Source organism: Acomys russatus, chromosome 20, assembly GCF_903995435.1.
Source record: "Acomys russatus chromosome 20, mAcoRus1.1, whole genome shotgun sequence".
Classification (NCBI taxonomy): Eukaryota; Metazoa; Chordata; class Mammalia; order Rodentia; family Muridae; genus Acomys; species Acomys russatus.
In genome coordinates, this window is record NC_067156.1 from 1,152,165 (window position 1) to 1,173,939 (window position 21,775).

Consider the following 21,775-nt stretch of genomic DNA (forward strand, 5'->3'; position numbering starts at 1 on the left):
TGTGTCTATACTATGGAAACAAATTTTACAAACAATCTTTTAAATATTTAACATGTATTTCCCTTGGAATTTATTTTACTATTGGAATTTAATAACTTACATCTTGAATCCAGTAGGTTGAATGGGAAATATACCCTGGATGTTGAGGCTTTTGGAGTACTGCTTGTCTTTTTTTCCCTCCTGCCTACTCTTCTACTCGCTTTGTAGACCAGACTGGCCTCGAACTCACAGCGATCCACCTGCCTCTACCTCCCGAGTACTGGGATTAAAGGTGTGCACCACCACGCCCAGCTAGGTAGAGTACTGCTCGGGGCTGGAGAGATGGCTCAGCGGTTAAGGGCACTGACTGCTCCTTCAGATAGGTCATGAGTTCAATTCCCAGCAACCACATGGTGGCTCACAACCATCCACAATAAGATCTGGTGCTCTCTTCTGGCATGCAGGTGTACATGCAGGCATAATACTCTATACATAATAAATAAATAAATATTAAAAAAAAAAAAAAAAAAGAGGTGAGCCTTGGAGTCAGTCCCACCTGGATTTGAACTTGAGTGTGTCCCTCTAGGCCAGCCATTTCTCTGAGCCTGAATTTCGTCATCTATAAAACGGGGTAATAATACCTATTTTAGGATTGCTGGGAAAGTTAAGTAAATGATACAGAGCAGCAAGTTTGGTAAAATAGTGGTAAAACAGTTACATAATACTTAAGATCTCTAAGTACATAACTAGTAATAACAACAATGTGTCAATTTAGATATTCTCCCCCCCCCCCAACAAGGTTTCTCTGTGTTAGCCATGGCGGTCCTGGACTTGCCTTGTAGACCAGGCTGGCATTGAACTCATAGTGATCTGCCTCTGTCTCTGTCTCTGGGATTAAAGGCGTGTGCTACCATGCCCGGCCGATTTAGATATTCTTACCTCACTGTGAGTATCCTTGTAGGGAAACTTCAGTTCTGTTGTCTTTTCTCTTTATAGGTTTAATATTTTATCTTAATACTTTGTGAATTTGAATTTTTTTTTACTGGTTCTCTTAAGAGCTTATTTTTTATTAGTATTGATCTTAGCAACATGTTGTACTGTATTTCTAACAAAAATTGTTAGCTATATACATGTTTTGTTGTTGAACTTAGGAGAGATGCTATGAAAACTGAGAGCAGATGGTCATTTGAATTTTATTTGAATGAGTCAAGCTTTCATTATGTCCTTTATGTTCCTTTAATGGTGGCAGGTGTCTTTATAAAGCATGGGGAAAAAGAACATTAACTCCCCAGGGTAATGTGGCACGCAGCACCAAGGAGACAGGGCACTAATAGATTTAGCTAGGGAATTAAGTTTTTTGAAGTGAAAAATTTAAGGAGGAACTCTGCTGGAGCTAACAGTATTAGAGGAGAATGAGTGGGGAGCTCAGCACCCTAAGGTCAGGGCCGGTTAGCCTTGCTTAGTGCCCTTCCTCCTGTGGAAGGCCTCACGCAACCATCAGCTTTTGTTTACTGTCAGTTGTATTCTCTTTAAAAGTCCTACAGCACTCTTGATGGTAGTGAAGCCATTTGCTTTGTTTACTTTCTTTTTTATTCTCAGAGCTAGGCTGTTTCACAGCTGTTCAGTGGCTTTGTTGGCTTTTGAACTGTGGGAACCAAGAAAGGATTTAGCTATGCTTTTGTGTGCATTGGTGGTTTTCCTGAAGTATTCTTTTAAACCATGAATTGTAAATTGTAGGTTGGCTTTTTTTCTTTTTTAATGTCAGTTGTCATTGTGTCTTTAAATGGTTACTTTTAAAGAAAGCCTGTGTGCAGAATATGAGCTCATGAATGTTATCATTGTACTTCGTGGAAAATGAATTTGAGATGAAAAATACATAGATATGGCAGTATTTACAAACTGCCTTTCTGTGAAGTGGGGACTTCCGAACAGAACTTTTCCATCTCCTTTGCTTGGCTGCCTCATCAGCTGCACAGTTAGTTCTGTGGGTGTTGATTGGGTCAGTAAATTTTACATTTGTGATAACTAATTGGAGGTCTACTCTGGTCTGTTCAGAAACAGCGTGATGACACTTTGGCCAGCTTTCCTGCAGGGTCAGGGTTGGTTAGTAAAGAATCTCAGTAGCAGCTTGTGTCCTTGAAGTTAGATTTTAAGTGAGATACTCAACATCTCTGGTGCTTATAGGTCTGTTTTTAAGTGTTCTGTTTTTCCAGGCGCTCTTAGAATTAACACATACTCAGTGTAGATTCTGTGGAAAACTGCAAAGGGCAATTCCATAGCATGTATTGGTAATTTTCTTTCTAGTTTGTCTATGTAGGTATATTATGTAATTTTAAAATAAAATGTTTCATTGTAGACATTTGCAAACTAGGTAAACTGATAAAATATTTTACCATGGCAACATTTTATATGTTTTAATTGAATAAGATTTCCTCTGTGTATTAATATAGTTTGTATACATGTAGCTCCATATTTTAACATCTGTTAAGTTTTTGTCTTTATACCAATAATTGAGTATTTTTGTTCCTTAAAATTTTGAAAGCAGGATTAAAGTCTTAAGTGATTTGAAACATTTTGCAGCTGTCTTCCATAGAAGTTATGTCAGGGCATTTTTTTTTCCTCACTAGTACCTGATTGACTTTCTTAACATAGCTAATAAACCTAGAATAGTATTTTTATTTTTGTACTTTTACTTTTCATTTAATTTTTTTATTAAATATTTTTACATACACATTTATATTATTACACATATATACAGTAAGCTACCTGCAGCAGGAAGAACCATGACACAATTATATAAATGTTAGATTCTTAGTGTTTTGGCTATTTGTATTTGGCAGCCTTGAAGAAGACAAGACATCTTTCCTATCTTTTACTTGTGATTTTTACTTATTTTTGATTGTTTGAGACAGGGTCTCACTGTGTAGCCTTGGCTGGTTGTTCTTCATTGTTTTTCTCCAAATTAACAATATGCTTCTCAGAAAAATGTAAGCAATTTAGAAACATAAATAACGGCATGTGGGAGCTGCGGAGGTGGCTCAGGAGTCAAGTGTTTGTTATGCAAACAGGAGCGTCTGAGTTTAGTCCTCAGCATCAGTCCACATGTGGACAAACGTGTGTGTTCACTCCACATGTGGCTTCTACGATTTGGTTCCTGCTTAGAAAGTTCTCTTTCAAATTGTACCATTTGCCAGTTAACTTCTGTTCATTTTTCCTGCTCCTGTGCTGCTGGGAACCCAATGCTGTGGAGCATCATAGGCAGTGCTGTCTACTACTGAGCTACTCTACCAAACTCTTCACTACTGCTTTCGTGATTTCCTTTCTTTCCCTTTTAAAATTATATTTAACTCTTCATTTTTGGTGCATTGTATTGTAGGAGAACTGTCACAAATATTAAATATTTTTAGCTTTCTTTGTTACAGTTACTATGGCTACCTCACAGATTACTCACACCTTATGCAAAGCGGTTTACGTGCTGGCTTCTGTAGGTCAGAAATTTGGAACCAGCACAAGAAATATCTTGTGTTCACAGCGTTGAGCGTCAGCTGGGCATCTGTGGTACCCAGGGCTTCTCTGTTCAGCTCTGTCCGCCATGCACTGCAGCCAGGCTTGAGCTTCAGGAAGGAGTGAGAGCAGCAGACAGCGGCCACCAGCTGCCATCTGACAAGCTGTCATGACCTGACATTAGAAGTTACACACTCTTGTTTCTGGCTAGGAAGTGGACTCCACCTTTTCATGATGGAATATCATTGTCTGCTACTAAGAGCATATGTGGTGGGATCTTTTTTGAAAATGCAGGTTGTCACATTCCCTTCTTTAAAAAAATATTCTTCAGGTCTTTAGGAATGTAATTAGTATAATGCACATCTGAAACAGGATGCACTGATTTCAGTATTAAAATCTGAATTTTTCTTTTTATTTTAAACACTTTTAAAATTGTGTATGTATGGAGGTCAAAGGACCTCCTTAGTTCCCTTATTCCCACTATGTGCGTTTTACTGACCTAACATAGTGATGTCATCAGGCTGGTTGGCAAGCACCTTTATCCACTGAGCTATCTCACAGGCTCTAAAACCTGTGTATTTTTTAAAAAATTCATAAATATGCCGAGATTCTTGGCATTTCTACACAAATTTCTATTTTAAGGAAAACTGAATGATCATTTTTATTGTCCTGACCAGATAATTATGACTCTTCAAAAATACTTATCCACTGATGAACTTAAGAATTTACTGATAAAACGTGTGAGAGAACATATTTTCACTTTTGACCTTTGGTAGTAATGACAATAGAATTAATAGAATTAGTATTATAAAATGAAATTATATACCATTGCTTATATGGTGAAATAAGATGCATTCTTACTAATCTAAGGGATGATTACAAATAATTTTGTCTGGTTTGAGGATTATTTGTATACTTTCCCCCCTAAGTCATTCTGTGATTAAAGAAAAAGAGCCTTATGCTCTGTTCTTTCATGACCCCAGGTGACAGGTGCAGCTCGGCCCTTTGATGTGAACTCAGTGATTGAAGCGTAGAGCATGTGCATATTGATAGATTTAAGTTGCGCTGCTGTGCCTTTACATTGCAGTTTACATTCCACTTAGGTGGGAGTATAGTTTTTTTAGGATCTGTGGCTGATGATAACTTTCATGATTGATATATAGTCAGACTTAATTTGCCATCGTATCATGATTAACTGGTGAGAAATGGCGGGTGGGTCAGCTACTAGCCTGGAAAGCTGTTTTCCTTGGCAGCTTTGGAGTGAAAAAAATCTGAAAGGAACTATGAAGATACGGGTATCTGGGACACCAGAGCTCTGAGCACAGACGCAGTAGTAATAGGGGCTGCTGAGAAGGAGAAACACTTGATAAAATGGGCTTAATTCACACATGAATGATCGAATATTCTCTGAGGGATTGGAGACTTTAAGTATCCAGTGTTGTCTGAAGAATTGGGCACTCTTAAAAGTCCCTTCACTTCTGTTTAAAGACTGTAGAATTTGACTGGTAGGATATGTAATTTTGATCATTAAGTGTAGATAACCTAGTACATCTAATGAATGCATATATAAGGTCCGTAAAGTGTGTTCACCTCTATATTGCTTTGGCCTCCATTTGAAAGGAAGTTTTTCTCAGTTTTCAGATAACAATAGCATAGTTTGGACCCAGCATAGTTTAAACTGATAAAATATTTTGTGCAATTATACATTTTAGAATTAGGGTCTTAAATCACATACCCTTGTTTTTATCATTTAATGTAACACTGTAAATTACAGGTCAGAAACCATGTCTGAACTTGTTAGTTCCTAGTCTAACTTTGTAATTTATCTCCAAGTTCTGGTTATATTTTATGGCCCTGCTAAAGTGTGAAGCCTCCTGTGCTTGCTCTTCTGTGATTTCTTCCTGTCTTTGAGAGCCTTGCTCATCTATCGTTTCTGTGGAACTCTTGCCTTATTGATTCCAATTGTTTTGGTGCTGGTACTTGGCTACACAGATACTATATGTTCTGCTGCCAGGGTTTATCCTCAGCGCTAAGTAGAAATTAGTACTGCTTTTTGGTTGATAGCTCTCCTTTTTTCCCTCTCCTCCTTCCTCCCCTCCCCTCTCCTCCCCTCTCCTTTCCTCTTCTTCCTTTCTTTCTGTTTTTGTTTTGTTTTTTGAGATAAGGTCTCCCTGTGAAACCATGGTGGGCCTTGGATTCAATCTTTCTGCCTCTACAATTCAAGTACTAGGATTCTGCCATCTCTTGATATTATAGAAAGAGTTATATTTGAATCCCTTCCTGTCTCTACCAGGTGTTAAAAAAAATACAAGGAAGGGCAGCGGGGAAATTACCTCAGTCAGTGTTTTAGGATTTCTGTTGCTGTGAAGAGACACCATGACTATGGCAACTCTTAAAAAGGAAAACATTGATTTGTACTAGCTTTCAGGTTCCAGGGTTTCGTTCACTGTTGTCATGGTGGGCAGCATGACAGCATGCAAGTAGACCTGGTGCTGAGAGTTCTGGTTCTGGATCAGCAGGAAGAGGGAATGAGCCATTGGTTCTGGCTTGAGCTTCTGAAACCTCAAAACCCATCCCTCGTGAGTGACACACTTCCTCCAACAAGGCGTGTCCGGATCCTTTCAAATGATGGCACCCTCTGTGAGCCTATGGAGACCCTCTTCATCAAAACCCTGCAGTCAGTAAGACCTTGCCTCTCAAGCACAAGTGCTGGAACTCTATTGAAAGCCATGTTAAGATGGCATGGCAGAGTGCTTGTGATCCAGAGACAGAAGTGCCCTGGGTTTTACTGCCTTGTCCGTTTAGCTGACCGAATTGGTGAGTTCTAGGCCAGCGAGAGACCCTGTCTCAAAGGAAGCAAGGGTGACTCCTAAACTCGTCTTCTGGCCTCCCTAAGCATGTATACACACATGCACACATAGCACACATAGGTACATGCGAGTACACATGCATACATGCTAAAAAATAATTCTGAATGAGTTTGTAGACACTGATGTCCACTGCCTTCTCTGTCTTCACAGTCAAAGATTTGTAAAGTAGGAGACTGAGAGGTTGTGCAGAAGACATATTTGACGTTGGAATGTCACACTCTTGGCTTGTGCAGTAGCCAACCTAGTTAACTGTAGTGTGTGTTTTCACCTTCAATCCCCCCCCCCCCCCCCCCCCCAATTTTACTGTGGCTTAAACACAGGCTTGTGCTTGAGTTTAGCCCCTTGCTTGGGATCTGGTTATTTTGATATAGAAAATATTATTAGGGAATAGCAATAGTTACTATTCCTTTTAGGATTTAGCAATAATATACTATTTTTGTCCTAGTTCTTGAACACACAGCAGAGTCTTGGAGTTTTAGAACATACCACCTCACCACTAAAGAACATTGTGCCTTCTCCAAAGGAGGCTAAAGTTTTCAGTGTGAAAAGACTTCCTTTCTTTAATATGGAAAGCTCCCTAAATTAGACAAAATACAGACTTAAGAGATCTCGATGTTAGCTACCAGGCATCTTTAGCATGGCTAATCTTAGTTCATCTAAATCCCATCATCATCTCTGCCTGTCTTTAATTATTTTGAAATGTATATCAATATTTTATATGCATGGAGTTGGAGAGATGGTTTCCAAAGGTCCTGAGTTCAATTCCCAGCAACCATGTGGTGGCTCATAGCCATCTATAATAGATCTGGTGCCTTCTTCTGGTCTGCTGGTTCACATGCAGGCAGATGCAAATCCTTTTTTACAATAACTTCCTAAAGGATACAAAATTAACATGAGCTAGCTTTTAGCTCAACAGTGAGTTCAGCTGCGAGGATGTGCTTGTAAAGTGGTGACACTAGTGTCACAAGCTACATACCGCTAAAAATTCTGGTTTCAATTTATTAAACAGTGGTAATAATGCCACAGGACAATAAAGGACATTTGCCCCCAGTCTTCAAGTTACTTTCAATAATTTGTTATGCTTTCTTTTAGTGTCTGTTTCATCCTTATGTGAGCAGTCTGAGGGAGGTTACAAATTTGTAACAAGTTTTGTCCTTGAAAGGAAGAGCATACACCATATGTACTGCTTTCCACTTAATAAGGAAATGTGATTGGTAATCTTTCTTTTTAAGATTTATAATTGTGTTTTCATGTGTGTAGAGTGTTTTAGTATACATAAGTCCCACAGAGTCCAGAAAGGATGTTGGATCCCCTGGAAGCTGGAGTTACAGGTGGTTGTATGCCTTCTCTGAAGCACACTTTATGTTCTTAACCTCTGAGTCCACTCAGCACCAGTTGCCAATCTTTCCTTTAAAAAAATATTTGTTTAGCTTGCATGTGCAGGTTCACATGTGCCATAGACAGTATGTGGAGGTCAGAAAACAATTGTGAGAGTTGTTTTTCTCTTTTCACTCTATGGGTCTTGAAGATGGTACTCTGGGTGTCAGGCTTGGTAAGCATTTCTAGTTGCTGAGGCATCTCACTGCCTCCTCATGTGCCTTGGGCTGGCTTGGAAGTTGTTGAGTAACCAAGGCTTACACTGAATTCCTGACCCCTTCCCTCCATCTCTTAAGTACTGGGATTGCAGTGTGTGTACCATACCCACCCTTAGCTAATAATGTTCTAAAATTTAGTGGTTTTTTTTTTTTTTGGTGGGAAGATACTTAACTACTTACGTTTATTGGTGGCTTGTTTCCATGATACCATGATGATAAAAGTCCATTTTTAAAAATAATTATTTACCTAGATAATAGGTTGCAGTTCTCTCAACAATCCTGAGGGTTTTTTATTTTCTTCATGTATATGTGTGTATTATTTGTATCATGCATGTTTGCAGGTGTGTAGGCACACACATGTGCATGTGGAGGCCCAGGGTTGACGTTGTGTATGCTCTCCTTTCTTTGGAGCAGAATCTCTGAGTTGAATCCAGAGCTCGACTGATACAGGCTAGTGTAGGCTGGCTCTGGGTCACATCTGAGCACTGGGGACACAGGCAGGCAGCCCACCTGGCATTTACATGGATCCTGTGCTTTCAAACCCTGGTCTCCATGCCCTCACAGTAAGTGCATCAGCTGCTTTCTCCACAGCCTCTGATCTATGAGCATTTATAGTCAGAAATGTTCAGATGGTGAGAAAAGATTCTGTGCATTAAGCCTGGATTTCCATTTATGGATGAGACCTAGGCAAATGCTACTGGTTTGTGTTTTATCAGTAAAATGAGAGTAGAAAACATGTTTAATTTATGATTTATATTGATCAAAGTACTTCAGATCTGTCAGCTTAAAGTTAGATATGTTGTGGTTTTTTCCCTGTCCTTTGTTAAAATAACCTGCATTATACTGTTACTCTTTTCCCAACACGGTAGTGTGCAAATAAGTAACTGCGTGCGACTGTCCCCATAGGCATCAAGCATGATGGAACAATGTGTGATACGTGCCGACAACAACCAATCATTGGCATTCGATGGAAATGTGCAGAGTGCACAAATTATGATTTGTGCACTGTTTGTTATCATGGAGATAAACATCACTTAAGGCACCGATTTTACAGGATTACTACACCAGGAAGTGAACGGTAAGGGAAAGATGTTTTTCTTCAGTCGTGTCTTTTTGTTTTGTCCTGTTAGCTTTAAATATAGGAATAGGAAGTAGCTTTTGGAAGTTTAGATTTAGTATTGGGGAAATGAATAGCAGGCTAGACATGGATCAGGCTGGTTGATTTGTGAGAAACTCTGAAGGTAGAACTTCGTTATATGTGGCTCTTCTCCTCCTCTCCCCTCCCTCCCCTCTCCTCCCCTCCCCTCCCTTCTCCTCCCTTCCCCCTCTTCCCCTCCCCTCCCTTCTCCTCTCCCCTCCTCCCCCCTCTTCCCCTCCCCTCCCCTCTCCTCACCTCCCTTCCCCTCTCCTCCCCTCCCCTCCCCTCCCTCCCTACCCGCCTCCCAGCACCTATAAAAGGCTAGGCATAGTGGCACATTTCCAGTGCTGGTGAGACATAGGAGAGATACTTGGAGCTTTGGCCAGCTGGTCTAGCTGAACATTGAACTCCAGAGTCAGTGCAAGATCTCGTCTCAAAAAATAAGGTGGAAAAGTGGTTGAGAAAGACATTTAGCATTGACCTCTGGCCTCTACATGTCCATACATACCTGCACACAGATGCATGCATACATGAATATATACACAGAGAGACCATATGGCAACTACTCTGTTTGCGTTTTGAAGATAGTTTTCTTAAGGAGTTTATAATTTAAGAGGAATGATGGCTCATGGATGATTATCATATGATGTTTTGGACTATGGTAGGATAATACCGTAGTTCTTAGGAGCAATTTGAGGGGCATGGCTGATGAGTGTGAATTTAGGTAGTGGAGTCTTCGCATATAGCTAGAATACTGCACTTGAGGAGGAACACAGCCAGCTGAGAGCCACAGGGAGGAGGGGGAGGTTAACAGAGGTTGAATCACAGCATCTTGTTACAAATTATGTCCTGCCACTCAAACTGAGTACTTTGAAAACAGTTACTTTTGGGTTTTGCTTATGCTTAAAATTAAGGAGTAGAATTAAGGTAGAATTTTATTGTTGTTACTTTTATTTGTTTGTTTTGTTTTGTTTTGTTTTGTTTTGAGACAGGGTTTCTCTCTCCTGAACTCACTTTGTAGTCCAGGTTGGCATGGAACTCATAGAAGTCTACCTGCCTCTGCCTCCTGAATGCTAGGATCAAAGGTGTGCATCACAGCCCCCGGCTCTAAATAGTTTTGTTTTTTGGGCATTTTTGTTTGTTTTTTGTTTTTGTTTTTAAATGAATGTAACATTCAAAAACAAAAGTCTGCAATCTCTGAGTAAAAACAATGTAGACCAGTAAGGGGCAGATGGCCTTGGAGAAAGCAGCTGGCTCAGATAATTAAGTGGAGTCTTTGCCAAGGTTTTAATGCTCATAGGTGTGCAGTGCTTTGGAGGCACTGCAGTGTAGTGACCTGCACCTCAGGTTCACTCTTCTTTCATGCAGTGCTCTGAGTGTTTGACTCATTGATCACCTTCCACAGATTCTTAAGGACGCCCCCATCTCTGCTGGGAACCCAGCTTACTGTGCTTGGCAACATTTGGCAGAAACAGAGGATCTATTGTTCTTTGTAGCAGTTCCTGCCCTTGAGGTGACCAAAGTGCTGCCACTAACTGTTCTCTCTGAGAGCTGAGTCTGATTTGCCGCTCATCCTGAGATACTGGCTCCAAAAGGCCTTCACAGGGGACACCTAGAGACATAGCCTGGAACGGCTAGACTGGATTCCTGTTCTCATACATTGCTTTGTAAATTTTTGAACATGAAGAAAACATTTTTTTCATGCCTTGTTCCTCATTTGTAAAGTGGGCAGTAGAGTGTTGCCTTTCTTTTAAGGAGCTAACACAGCCATGTAAATGCTCTTATGTATAAATTGCTATTACTTAGTTTTATAATGAAAACAAAACTTTTGTTTTTAGGGTTCTGTTAGAGTCTCGTAGAAAATCTAAGAAGATTACAGCCAGAGGAATCTTTGCAGGTGCCAGAGTGGTGCGAGGCGTTGACTGGCAGTGGGAGGATCAAGACGGGGGCAACGGGCGCAGAGGGAAGGTACGGTCGGTCGTCATGAGGCTCACCGTGCGCTCGGCATTGTTGTGGGTGGAGATTTCTGTTGCTGCTGAGAGCCTGTGTCTTGGCCCGTTTATTTACATGCCTGGAACAAGTTTTTAAAATTGTCATTTTTTTCTTTTTCTTTTGGAAGAAAACAGTGCTCCTGCTTCTTTGTAAGTGCATCTGTTTCTTGACAAGAGTGTTAAGTGGGTTTTACTTCATATAGCTCTTGCCCAGAGGTGCCTTCCTGCAGACTTCATTTTTGGGCCAGGTCTTTCTAAGTAGTATCTCATGTCCTTGATTTTCCTGCTGCTGACATTTTGTCTAAGGGGCTAAAGCTGTAGCTCAACAAGAGTGCCTCAGTATGTGCCTGGGTCTGATTGGCGGAGCTGCTGGAAAGTATAAACATTAAGCCCACACGTTCTGTTCTTTTAAAGGCCTGTTACTGAGTAAGCAGTTCCCCCCTTTTGTGGGTGTGTATCTGCGGATCAAACTAAAGGCCTTGCTGTGTCACTGAGCTCACTCCTAAGTTCTGGGCAGCTGCAGGCCTTTCTGTCCAGGGACCTCTGTTGTCTGCTCAGGTCAGGCTACCATAGCAGTTATTCTGAGGAGGCCTTTACGGCCAGTACTTGAGCAAGTTGGTTATTTGGATCTCATATTCTTTTAGCTGATAACTCATTGGTTCATGTAATTAACAAATACTATTCAATATGCTCTTCTGTGTTACAATGGACAATTTATGTACTGAAATGAGTAGTGCTTCAAAATATGCATGCCAGTCACTATCAGTTCTGCTAGCTTTTGGAAAGCTTTGTTTTGGGGCATAGGATATATATGTTAGTAAAAGAGCACTTGCCTACCTGCACAAAATTCAATTCTGACTACCGCTTCCCCCAAGTTAAACCAGATCAAAAGAGAAAGATTAGTCGTCACACCCAACCACTGATTTTATATTAAATAATAGAGCATTTAAAAAAATATTTGAAAGTCAGACAAGTGTGTTTTACTATGCTTCTGAATAGTTTAATTAAGGAAATAAACTTTTCCCTTTTTTTCTTAATCCAACAAATTTATTTAACACATTATGTTCAGGGTTCTATTCTAAGCATCAAGGAGACAGCACTAAGAAAAAGAGTTCTTACTGTCTTAATTAACAGAGAGAAGTAAAGGAAAAGAATTGACATCTGATTTGTGCGAGTGTGATAGGATGTATAACACAGCCACATCAGTGCCGCCTGATATTGTATTGGCAGTGAGCAGTAATAAATGTGCTTCCTCACACACCTTCTAGACCAGGACCTTCATTTTAAGGTCCCTGGCTCCTTTGTATGCACACTGACATTTGAAATGCATTGCCTCGCAGAGAAAAAGAGAGCAGTGTGGGTTTGGAGAAGATGCTACCTCTGTACTCGTAAGTAGGTGGATCATCAGAGAGGCATGGCTGCCAAGCCAGTGGCAGAGATGAAGGCACTCCATGCCAGCCCCCACTCCTCAGCAAGGCCCCTTGGTAGTGAGCATCCCTGCAGAATTCATAGTCATCCTGCATCAGCTATACCAGAGAATGTATAAAACATTGAGAAGACAATGGTGGCGCACGCCTTCAATCCTAGCACTCAGGAGGCAGAGGCAGGTGGATCTCTGTGAGTTTCAGGCCATGTATGCTAAGTCATATTCCTTCTTTTAAGGATCTCTATTATACATCCAAGTAGAAAGAATGGCATAACAGATGTCCATGAATTCATCACTCCATTTAAAAAATTATGAGCCTTTTAAAAATGTCATTTATTTGTTGAAGAAACCAAGATTTTTAGCCTTGGCTGATCCGTCATCTATGTTCTTTTTTGTGGTAGTGAGGATTGAACCTAGGACTTCACTCATACTGATAGATAGGTAAATAAATAAGTAAATAAATATTAAAACAGGCCTTTGGGGGCTGGAGAGATGACGTACTGGTTATCAGCATCAGATGTTGCAGACAAACTGGGTTCAGTCCCCAGCACCCATATGGCCTCTTCACAACTGCTTGTAACTCTAGCTCCAGGGGATCTGAAGCTCCTACACCCATGTGGAGCTCACAAACCCAGAAAGGTGCATCACACATAAGTAAAAATAAATGTGAATTAGAACCACTTAAGATAGTGTTAAATTTACAACATGAAGTGCTGGTTAGATAAAAATCTGAAAGAGGTGTTTCTGCAGACGGCATGCTGCATGGTCAGCTCAGCACCTTCAGAATCCGCGGAGGGCAGCCAGGCAGAGAGCAGAAGCACAGTGGAGCAAAGATGGAATAAATTTAGAAAGATGGCTGCCTTCTTAGAAAGACAGGCGGAGTGTGGATGTGAGGAGGTGCATGTGGGGACTTGAGAACTCTTGACATCATTTTTAAAACAGTGGAATAATTATAAGGGAGTTCATTTCTTTTTTTATTCTTAAAAGCATACATATTTTTGTATGTTCACAATACATAGAAAGTTTTAAAAGAATATACAGCCTTATTAGTAATATAAAATATGTCTCATATGGTTCACTATATCTTAAAAGAAATCCTTTTATGTCTACAAAAGCACTGCAAATACTTACCTCACAAAACTATTTCTTTTTTACAGAGCAGAAAAAAAGTTATTGTGTGTTTTATTTAAAGTAAAATGAGTCAGGATAGCAGGCTACCAAGAAGAGACTTGATACCCTATGAGCATATACAGGGGGAGGAGGTCCCCCTCAGTCATAGGGGAGGGGAGTAAGGGGAAAATGGGAAGGAAGGAGGAATGGGAGGATACAAGAGAGGGGATAACCATTGAGATGTAATATGAATAAATTAATAAAATTAAATTTAAAAAATAAAGTAAAATGAGTCTGGTTTTTTGTTGTTGTTGTTGTTAGTGACAGTTTTGTGTTGTAAGTTAGAGGGGAAGCTGGGTGGTGATGGTGCTCACCTTTAATCTCAGCACTTGGGAGGCAGAGGCAGGTGGACCTCTGAGTTTGAGGCCAGTCTCGTCCCAGGACAGCCAGGACTACACAGAAAAGGCCTGTCTCAAACAAAGAAACAAACAAAAAGCTAGAATAGAGAAAAATCATTTGAATTGTATTTGAGCAGTTCCCTGTTCATAGTTGTAGATGGACTGAGAGTTGCCAACTCTGGGACTCACTGGGTGCCATTTTGTGTACTTGAGTCTAGGCCTTAAAGGAGTAGTAACTAGTACCCGTGTGCGTGGGTGCAGGTGTTTATATGTGGAGGAGAGTAAGGAGAGTGAGAGAGAGAATACGGTAGAGTTTAACCAGCTAAGTTTTAGAGTCATTTTGTTGTGGCTGAGGTACTGTGTTTGTGTGCCCACCATAGCATGCTGTTGTAGCTGGGTAGCCCGCTTTCTCGGCAGCTGCAGCACAGTGCCACTGACATTCTTTGCAACTTTGGATTTGTCACCTTGCAGCTGACTAGAAAACAGGCTCATCATTGGATCTTAAGTTGTGTATAGGGTAATTGGCTAAAAAGAATATACCGTGTTCTTAAAGGATTTAAAAACTTGCATTATTCGGCTAGGCCGTGGTGGATCATGCCTGTAATCCCAGCACTCGGAGGCAGAGGCAGGTGGATCGCTGTGAGTTTGAGGCCAGCCTGGTCTACAAAGTGAATCCAGGACAGCCAAGGCTACACAGAGAAACCCTGTCTCGAAACCTACCCCCCAATTGCATTATTCATTTTATGATAATGTATTAATGCAATTCCTTTGCTTCCCATTAAAATTTTTCTACAATGATATTAGAATGTACTCCGTAATTCTCAGGTGTGATGATATAATCAGTAATGCAAAGACAAACTGTGAGGTCACCTGGGCCTGTATTCTCACACTCAGCATCCCCTGCCCCAAACAAACAGCAACCGAAACCCCAGGCTGGGGATAGACCAAGTAGAGTGCTTGCCCAGCATATGGAAAAGCCCAGTGCTAAGTACCACAAGGAAACAGCAACATAAACAATTGTGTAAGTTAGTGCATACATCCTGCAGTCCTGTGCCCTGAGGCATAAGAACTGTGAGTTAGAGGCCAGGATGGGCTACTCAGGGATGTTCTATCTTAAGAAAACAAAGCAGTTATAATTCTGGAAAAAAAGGACTTTATTGATAATTCAACAATACTAAAATTGACATATTGGGCAAATAAGTATTTTTCTTGATTTTGGTATATAAATTGGTAGGTGAAAATATTTTTAAAATTTCAGTATAATTAAGGCATTTAACTTCTTTCACTTAAAAAAAAGTTTGTTTTCTTAAACTTTATTAGGTAACGGAAATCCAAGACTGGAGTGCATCAAGCCCACACAGTGCAGCATATGTCCTCTGGGATAACGGTGCTAAGAACCTTTACAGAGTCGGCTTTGAGGGCATGGTGAGTAGTAAGAAGCCAGCTGGCAGCACACACTGTGTGTGCACTTCTTGCTTTACATGAGGACATGTATGTGAGCCAAGAGTATTCACTAGGAAAGGAGACCTGCAAAGTGAGGGCTTCACCCTTCATACCTGTCTTAGACTCTGTAGGGTTTTTCCTTGGAGTAGACCTGGAGGCTAGGAGTAAAACAAGGCGGGTTTTGTATTCTATGCTGTAGTAGCAGATAAAAAGAATAAATTTTTTATGAGAGTTTTTTTTTTCAAGTACAGATGATTAAACGTGATTATCTTGTGGCACATGGGATCCTAGCATTCCAAGCTGAAGGCAGGAGGATCTCAAGTTTAAGACCAGCTTGGGCACATAGTGAGATGTCTTCAAACTAACACACACACACACACACACACACACACACACACACACACCCCCCCAAGATAAAGCTAGAAAGTGATAGACTTGGAAACATCTAGAACTAAGTGGAGAATAGTTTAGGTTTAGTCAACAGATTGCTTTGTTTTTCTTATATTTCATGAGTCATTACTTGAAAACTGACTTTACTGTTCATTTTGTGACAGGTTCTCACTGTGTGGCTCTGGCTGGCCTGGAACTTGCTGTGTAAATCAGACTAGCCTTAAACTCAGAGAGATCTGCCAGTCTCTGTCTCTTGAATGCAGGGAGTGTGGGCACCATATCCAGCCTAACTTTACTGGTTTTTTAATTATGTGATACAAATTTCTTTAATAACCTTTCATTAGGAAAGCAGAAAATAGGCAAACACAGCTTAGAAAAGAATGAAACAAAGAATCCTTGGCTGGGGATATATCAATGCTAATACACTTGCCTAGCATGCACTTCATTAATTAAAGTATAATAATTACTTAAATGGGAATATTTTCAGAATTAAGAGGTTATTAAAGAAATACTCAATTCTGAATATATTCCCATTTAAGTAATTATTAACATTAATTATTATTTCCTAATGGAAATCAATTGTCTCTTTAAAATATTTCATTTACGTATGGAAGCTACATATAAATTTAAGCAAATGTTTTCTTTTTTCTTTTTTGTTTTTGTTTTTTTTTTTTTTTTGAGACAGGGTTTCTCTGTCACCTGGCTGTCCTGCCTGGTTGTCCTGGAACTTGTTCTGTAGGCCAGGTTGGCTTCGACCTCTGAGATCCACCACCTCCTGCTTTCCCGAGTGCTGGGATCACAGGTGTGCACCACTGTGCCTGGTGTTGGAAACAACTCTTATTTCATGTCTTACTTCATTAAGTTTTTTTTCTTGTATGACAAATGCTAACAACAACAGTTACTAGTTTCTTTGATTTTAAGGCCAAATTCCAAAGCATGGAGAGGCATCTGAATCATGAATATGAAGTAGGAAAGGAAATTAACTGACCTTATATCAGATGATAAAATTTGGCATTAATAAAGTATTTGCACAGAGTGCTGTGGTGGCACACGCCTTTTAATCCCAGCACTTGAGAGGCAAAGGGAGGCATATCTCTCTGAGTTCGAGGCCAGCCTGATCTACAAAGGGTATCTAGGATAGCCAGAGCTACACAGAGAAACCCTGTCTACAAAAAACAGAGAGAAAGAGAGAGAGAGAGGTGTTGGGGAGGGGGAGGGAGAGAATACTGTAATGTTGAAGGTTCAGTGCTAAATTTGACCTTTAAAGTTAGATAGCTGATGGTAAATAAGGCCTTTCTGAAGACCAGTGTTTGGTTTAATAGACGTTTCTGAGAGCAGAGTTGAGTGTGGCCGCCTACCACACTACCTCTGCTGTGTTTGCTGAGTGCAGCTTACCTGCTTCAGGTACTGCGCCATATTTCAAGTTTTAATGGGTGACTTTTCTGGTTTCTTTTCTTTATAGTCTGATCTGAAGTGTGTCCAAGATGCCAAAGGAGGTTCTTTCTACAGAGATCATTGCCCTGTGCTAGGTGAGTTAACAGATTAAAGAAAATTTCCAAATAGTGAGTCAGGTTTATAGAATCAGTATAGTGTCTAACTTGGACAGGAAAAAAAAAATGATTACAATTAAAGTTATGTAGAGAAATACTTAGTTTCACTTTAATTTTAAAACATTTCTTTTTTATGGTTTATTTAAACTCAGAATGAGTTGCCATGTCTTGGAAATTGATGTACTATTTGTCATAATGTGTTTTTAACCCTTCCCCCCAAGTATTTTTTGTTTTTTTGTTTTTTTTTCTCAAGACAGTGTTTCTCTGTGTAGCTCTGGCTGTCCTGGACTCACTCTGTAGACCAGGCTGCCCTTGAACTCACAGAGATCTACTTGCCTCTGCTTCTGAGTGTTGCTATTAAAGGTGAGTGCCACCACTGCCAAGCCTATTTAATACACTTTTAGCTGACCTTACACCATTGGAAATTTTTGTATTAGATTATATCAATGTTGTATCTTCCACACTACTAAGGAAGAAATTTGACAAATTAGTGCTTATAAATACCTCACACTTACTATAAGATCAAGGTAATATAGAACATACAATTTCAAGTAACATAAATTTGCTTAATCCCAGCACTCGGGAGGCAGAGGCAGGCGGATCGCTGTGAGTTCGAGGCCAGCCTGGTCTACAAAGTGAGTCCAGGATGGCCAAGACTACACAGAGAAACCCTGTCTCAGAAAAAAAAAAAAAAATGAGTAAGAAACCAAAACTGCTTTCGTTACAAATCCGTTGTTGTTGCCACGTTGCCGGGATGGAGCCTTTCCTCGCTGTGCAGTGATTTCCTCTTTCTGAACTGCTTGACTTGACTTGCCTTTGTGTCAGAAAGTGCTACTTTCTTTCAGCATACTTTTGTTGCTTCTTAAAGGAGAATGTAGGAAATTACCCATGTTTTTAGTGAGCTCTTATTTTCTTACTTTCTTCTGTTCTTTTATAAGAAAAGTGTAGACGAATGAACATTTCTATCCCTCAGTGTAGTGTTTTCTACTTTTAAGTCTTCTTTGTCCCAGAATCTTTATTTTTAGTTGGCCTTGGACAAAGATGCAGATTTTGTTTGTTAAAAATAACACTAAGCACATTTGAGGAAGAAATCCTGGTTTCCCTTTACATTCTGTATTTGGTTACTATGGTTACCATGGCTCTAGTGCTGTGCTAGTAAGGCATCCGAGCAAAACCATGAGCCCTAGAACACTGTATTTTGACGTGGGATTGGTAGTCTTTCATAAATACTGCTTCTACATAATTTTTATGAATGATTATAATGTTACAATTTCTTTTACTTTTTTGTGGTTCTGAGGACTGAGCCTAGTTCCTTTGCCTGACAAGAGGTGTACCACTTGCACCATGGCCCATGTTAGTGCGGCTTTTGAGTTAATATTTGTTTGCTTTTTTCTGTATTTGCAAACTCAATTCTAAAATCTTGTACTTAGATAATTACAGTTCTGGGATCTTATAGCACAGTCTGGTGACTTTAGTTAACACTAATGTCTGTTTTGCATCTCAAAATAGGTAAAAGAGAGAATTTGCAATGTTTTTATTGTAAAAAAGGATAAATTTTTGAAGTTATGGATATGCTTATTACCCTCATTGCTCATTACACATTGTATGCATCTATTAAATTATCATAATGTATCCATGAATATGTACAATTACCATGTGTCATTTTAAAAGTAAGCTTAAAAGTAAGTTCTAAGGAAATACATGAATAACTTGGTCAATAAACAGGATAAACTAAATGTAAAGAACAGAGCCTTACACAAAAACACAACTGATTAGAGAAGATAAAAAAAGAAATGGAAAGTTAACCTAGACTTCTGTCTGACTTAGAGGCTTCTATTGCCATGATGATATACCGTGACCAAAAAGCAAGTTGGGGAAATGTGTCTTACCACCTTTCATTTCCAGATCATAGCCCATCATTGAAGGAAGTCAGCACAGGAACTCAAACAGGACTGGAACCTGGTGTCAAGAGCTGATGCAGAGGCCATGGAGGGGTGCTGCTTACTGCCTTGTTCTTCATGGCTTCCTCAGCCATGAACCCAGGACCGCCAGCCCAGGAGTAGCAACACCCACAATGGGCTGTCTCCCACCCAACATTGATCACTAAATTAAAAATACCTGAATCTCTGAATCTCATGGAGGCATCTTCTCAACTGAGGCTCCTTCCTCTCTGATTCTAGCTTGTGTTAAGTTGACATACAAAACCAGCCAGTACATTTAACCTATAATCAGTGACGAAAGCAAGGTGGTCAACACCCATGAATGCAATTGCATACTTGAGTGACTATCTTTTTTTCATTCATTTTCCCCTTTTATTAATTGTGTTTGAAATTACAGGTGAGCAGAATGGCAACAGGAATCCTGGTGGATTACAGATTGGTGACCTGGTAAATATAGACCTTGACCTAGAAATTGTACAGTCTTTGCAGCATGGTCACGGAGGATGGACTGATGGGATGTTTGAGACTTTAACTACAACTGGAACAGTCTGTGGCATTGATGAAGATCACGACATCGTAGTACAGTATCCAAGTGGCAATAGGTTAGTACTGTTTCCTGGGTTTTGATGACAGAGTTAACACACAGAGACAGTAGCCTTAAAAAAATAAATAATGTATTCTCGTTTAATGTATTTAATGTAACTAGTATAAGCTAGTTTTTAGACAGTAGGCATGAATTCAGAGTGTGTGGGTAAGGCAGTCAGGGATAAGTGTGTGTGTGTTTATATATTTCTGATAAAAATTTTATACCTTTAGCTGGGGCATGGTGGCTCACAATTGCCTTGAGGATGTTGAAAAACTTCAAAGCCAGCATACTGGTTTGAATGATAAATGTCCCCCATAGTCTCAGAATCTGAGCACTTGGTCCCCTTTTGGTGGCGCTGTTTGGGGAGGCGGAGCCTTGCTAACGGAAGCACTTCAGTGGTGGCAGGCAGGCTTTGAGCTCCCAACCCGCCCTGCTTCCTGTGAGTGGATGAAGATGAGCTCTCTTAGTTTCTCGTTCCAGCCACCTGCTGTCGTGCTCCCTCCATACGGATTCTTTCTCTGAAACTGGAAGCAAACATTTTCTCTTGGTTCTGTAAGGTGTTTTTGGTCCTGGTATTTTATCACTGTTGCAGTTACTTTACCAGTATGACCTAATAATGTTATCAGGCCTATACTTATGGTGGTATTTTCTAACCTGCTAGCAATCAATCAAGACACAGACACCTGTTGCATTTTAAAATAGCTTTAGTTAACCTGGGGCAGGGTAGATATTAATGCCCTAAATTACATCCCATGCCATCTGCTTCTAATGAGTTCTGTCAAGCTACTCCCCATCTATAATCCCAAATACTTGGCTAACCTCTTCCTCTGGGCCAAGTCTCCATCCACACCGGCCATGTGCTTCTCATGGTGCCACCTTCTTCCTCCTCAGTCTCCTCCTCAGTCTCCCCTCCTTCCCAAGATTCTCTCTCTCCCAAAAGCCTGGGAACCTTAGCCATGCCTGTCCTACTTTCCCTGCCCAGGTGTGACAGCCTTTTATTGGTCAAACAGGAAGTTCCTTAGGTGAAGGTACATAGTAACTGTGGGAAATAGAGATAGCAAGCAGTAATTAGTATCCGTGTATATCACACCAACCTCCAGCATATCACAGGAAGAGAATCTCAAAGAATTCAAATTGAATAAAAGCAGTTCTATGTGCTATCAGCATTAGGTCATGGTGGACTGTAACACTCTTGTGAATGAAGAGCAGTAACATTAAAATTCCTTTGGCTCAGTCTCTGGGATCCTCTCTTAACAACACAGCGTTCCTTGCTCCTCTAGGCACATGGCTAGCCCTTCATCCTGTCAGCAGTGCAACACTGCGTGCGTTGAGCACCAAGCCCATTGTAGGACTGTGTGCATTTCCTCCTTTGGGACCCTTTCTATACCTCCCTGTGTGTGGTAAACAGCTTTCCCTTTTTTTTTTTTTTTTTCGTCCTTTTTCATTGGATTTTACTCCTTTATACATGCTTTGGCAACCTTCTGCTTCCTCTACACACTATGGCTTCAAATTTCCTATTATCTGTTAAATTGATTATTGACTATTTTGATTTCAAATTTCTTGGAGGATGAGTATGTCCCTTTTATTTTATTTTGAATCTAGTTACAGTATGTTAGAAGCTGTGGTGAAAGGTAGTATGACTGTGTTTTTTAGGGGTGGGGTTTTATTTACAAGAAGGAAAACTGTAAAACAGCTTGCCTAAGTATGGAATCATCTGAGATAGTATCCAGATACTTTTGTGTGTGCATGTACACATGTGTGTTTGGTAATTATGTTTTTGGGACATGAGGCTCACGTGGAACTCACTCTGTACTGTTGGCTGTTCACAAACTAAATAATCCTCTTGCCTTTGGCC

General features: G+C 40.2%; 1 protein-coding gene across 1 annotated transcript in view; it reads left to right on the forward strand.

Annotated features, from left to right (window-relative positions):
- Window positions 1-21,775, forward strand: part of Mib1 (MIB E3 ubiquitin protein ligase 1) — a 100,001-nt gene that overhangs the window by 16,385 nt on the left and 61,841 nt on the right. The window contains exons 2-6 of the mRNA XM_051163085.1: window positions 8,855-9,026; window positions 10,925-11,054; window positions 15,332-15,436; window positions 17,307-17,373; window positions 19,732-19,936. Of these exons, the coding sequence (XP_051019042.1) occupies window positions 8,855-9,026; window positions 10,925-11,054; window positions 15,332-15,436; window positions 17,307-17,373; window positions 19,732-19,936 (679 nt within the window). The remainder of the gene's footprint in view (window positions 1-8,854; window positions 9,027-10,924; window positions 11,055-15,331; window positions 15,437-17,306; window positions 17,374-19,731; window positions 19,937-21,775) is intronic.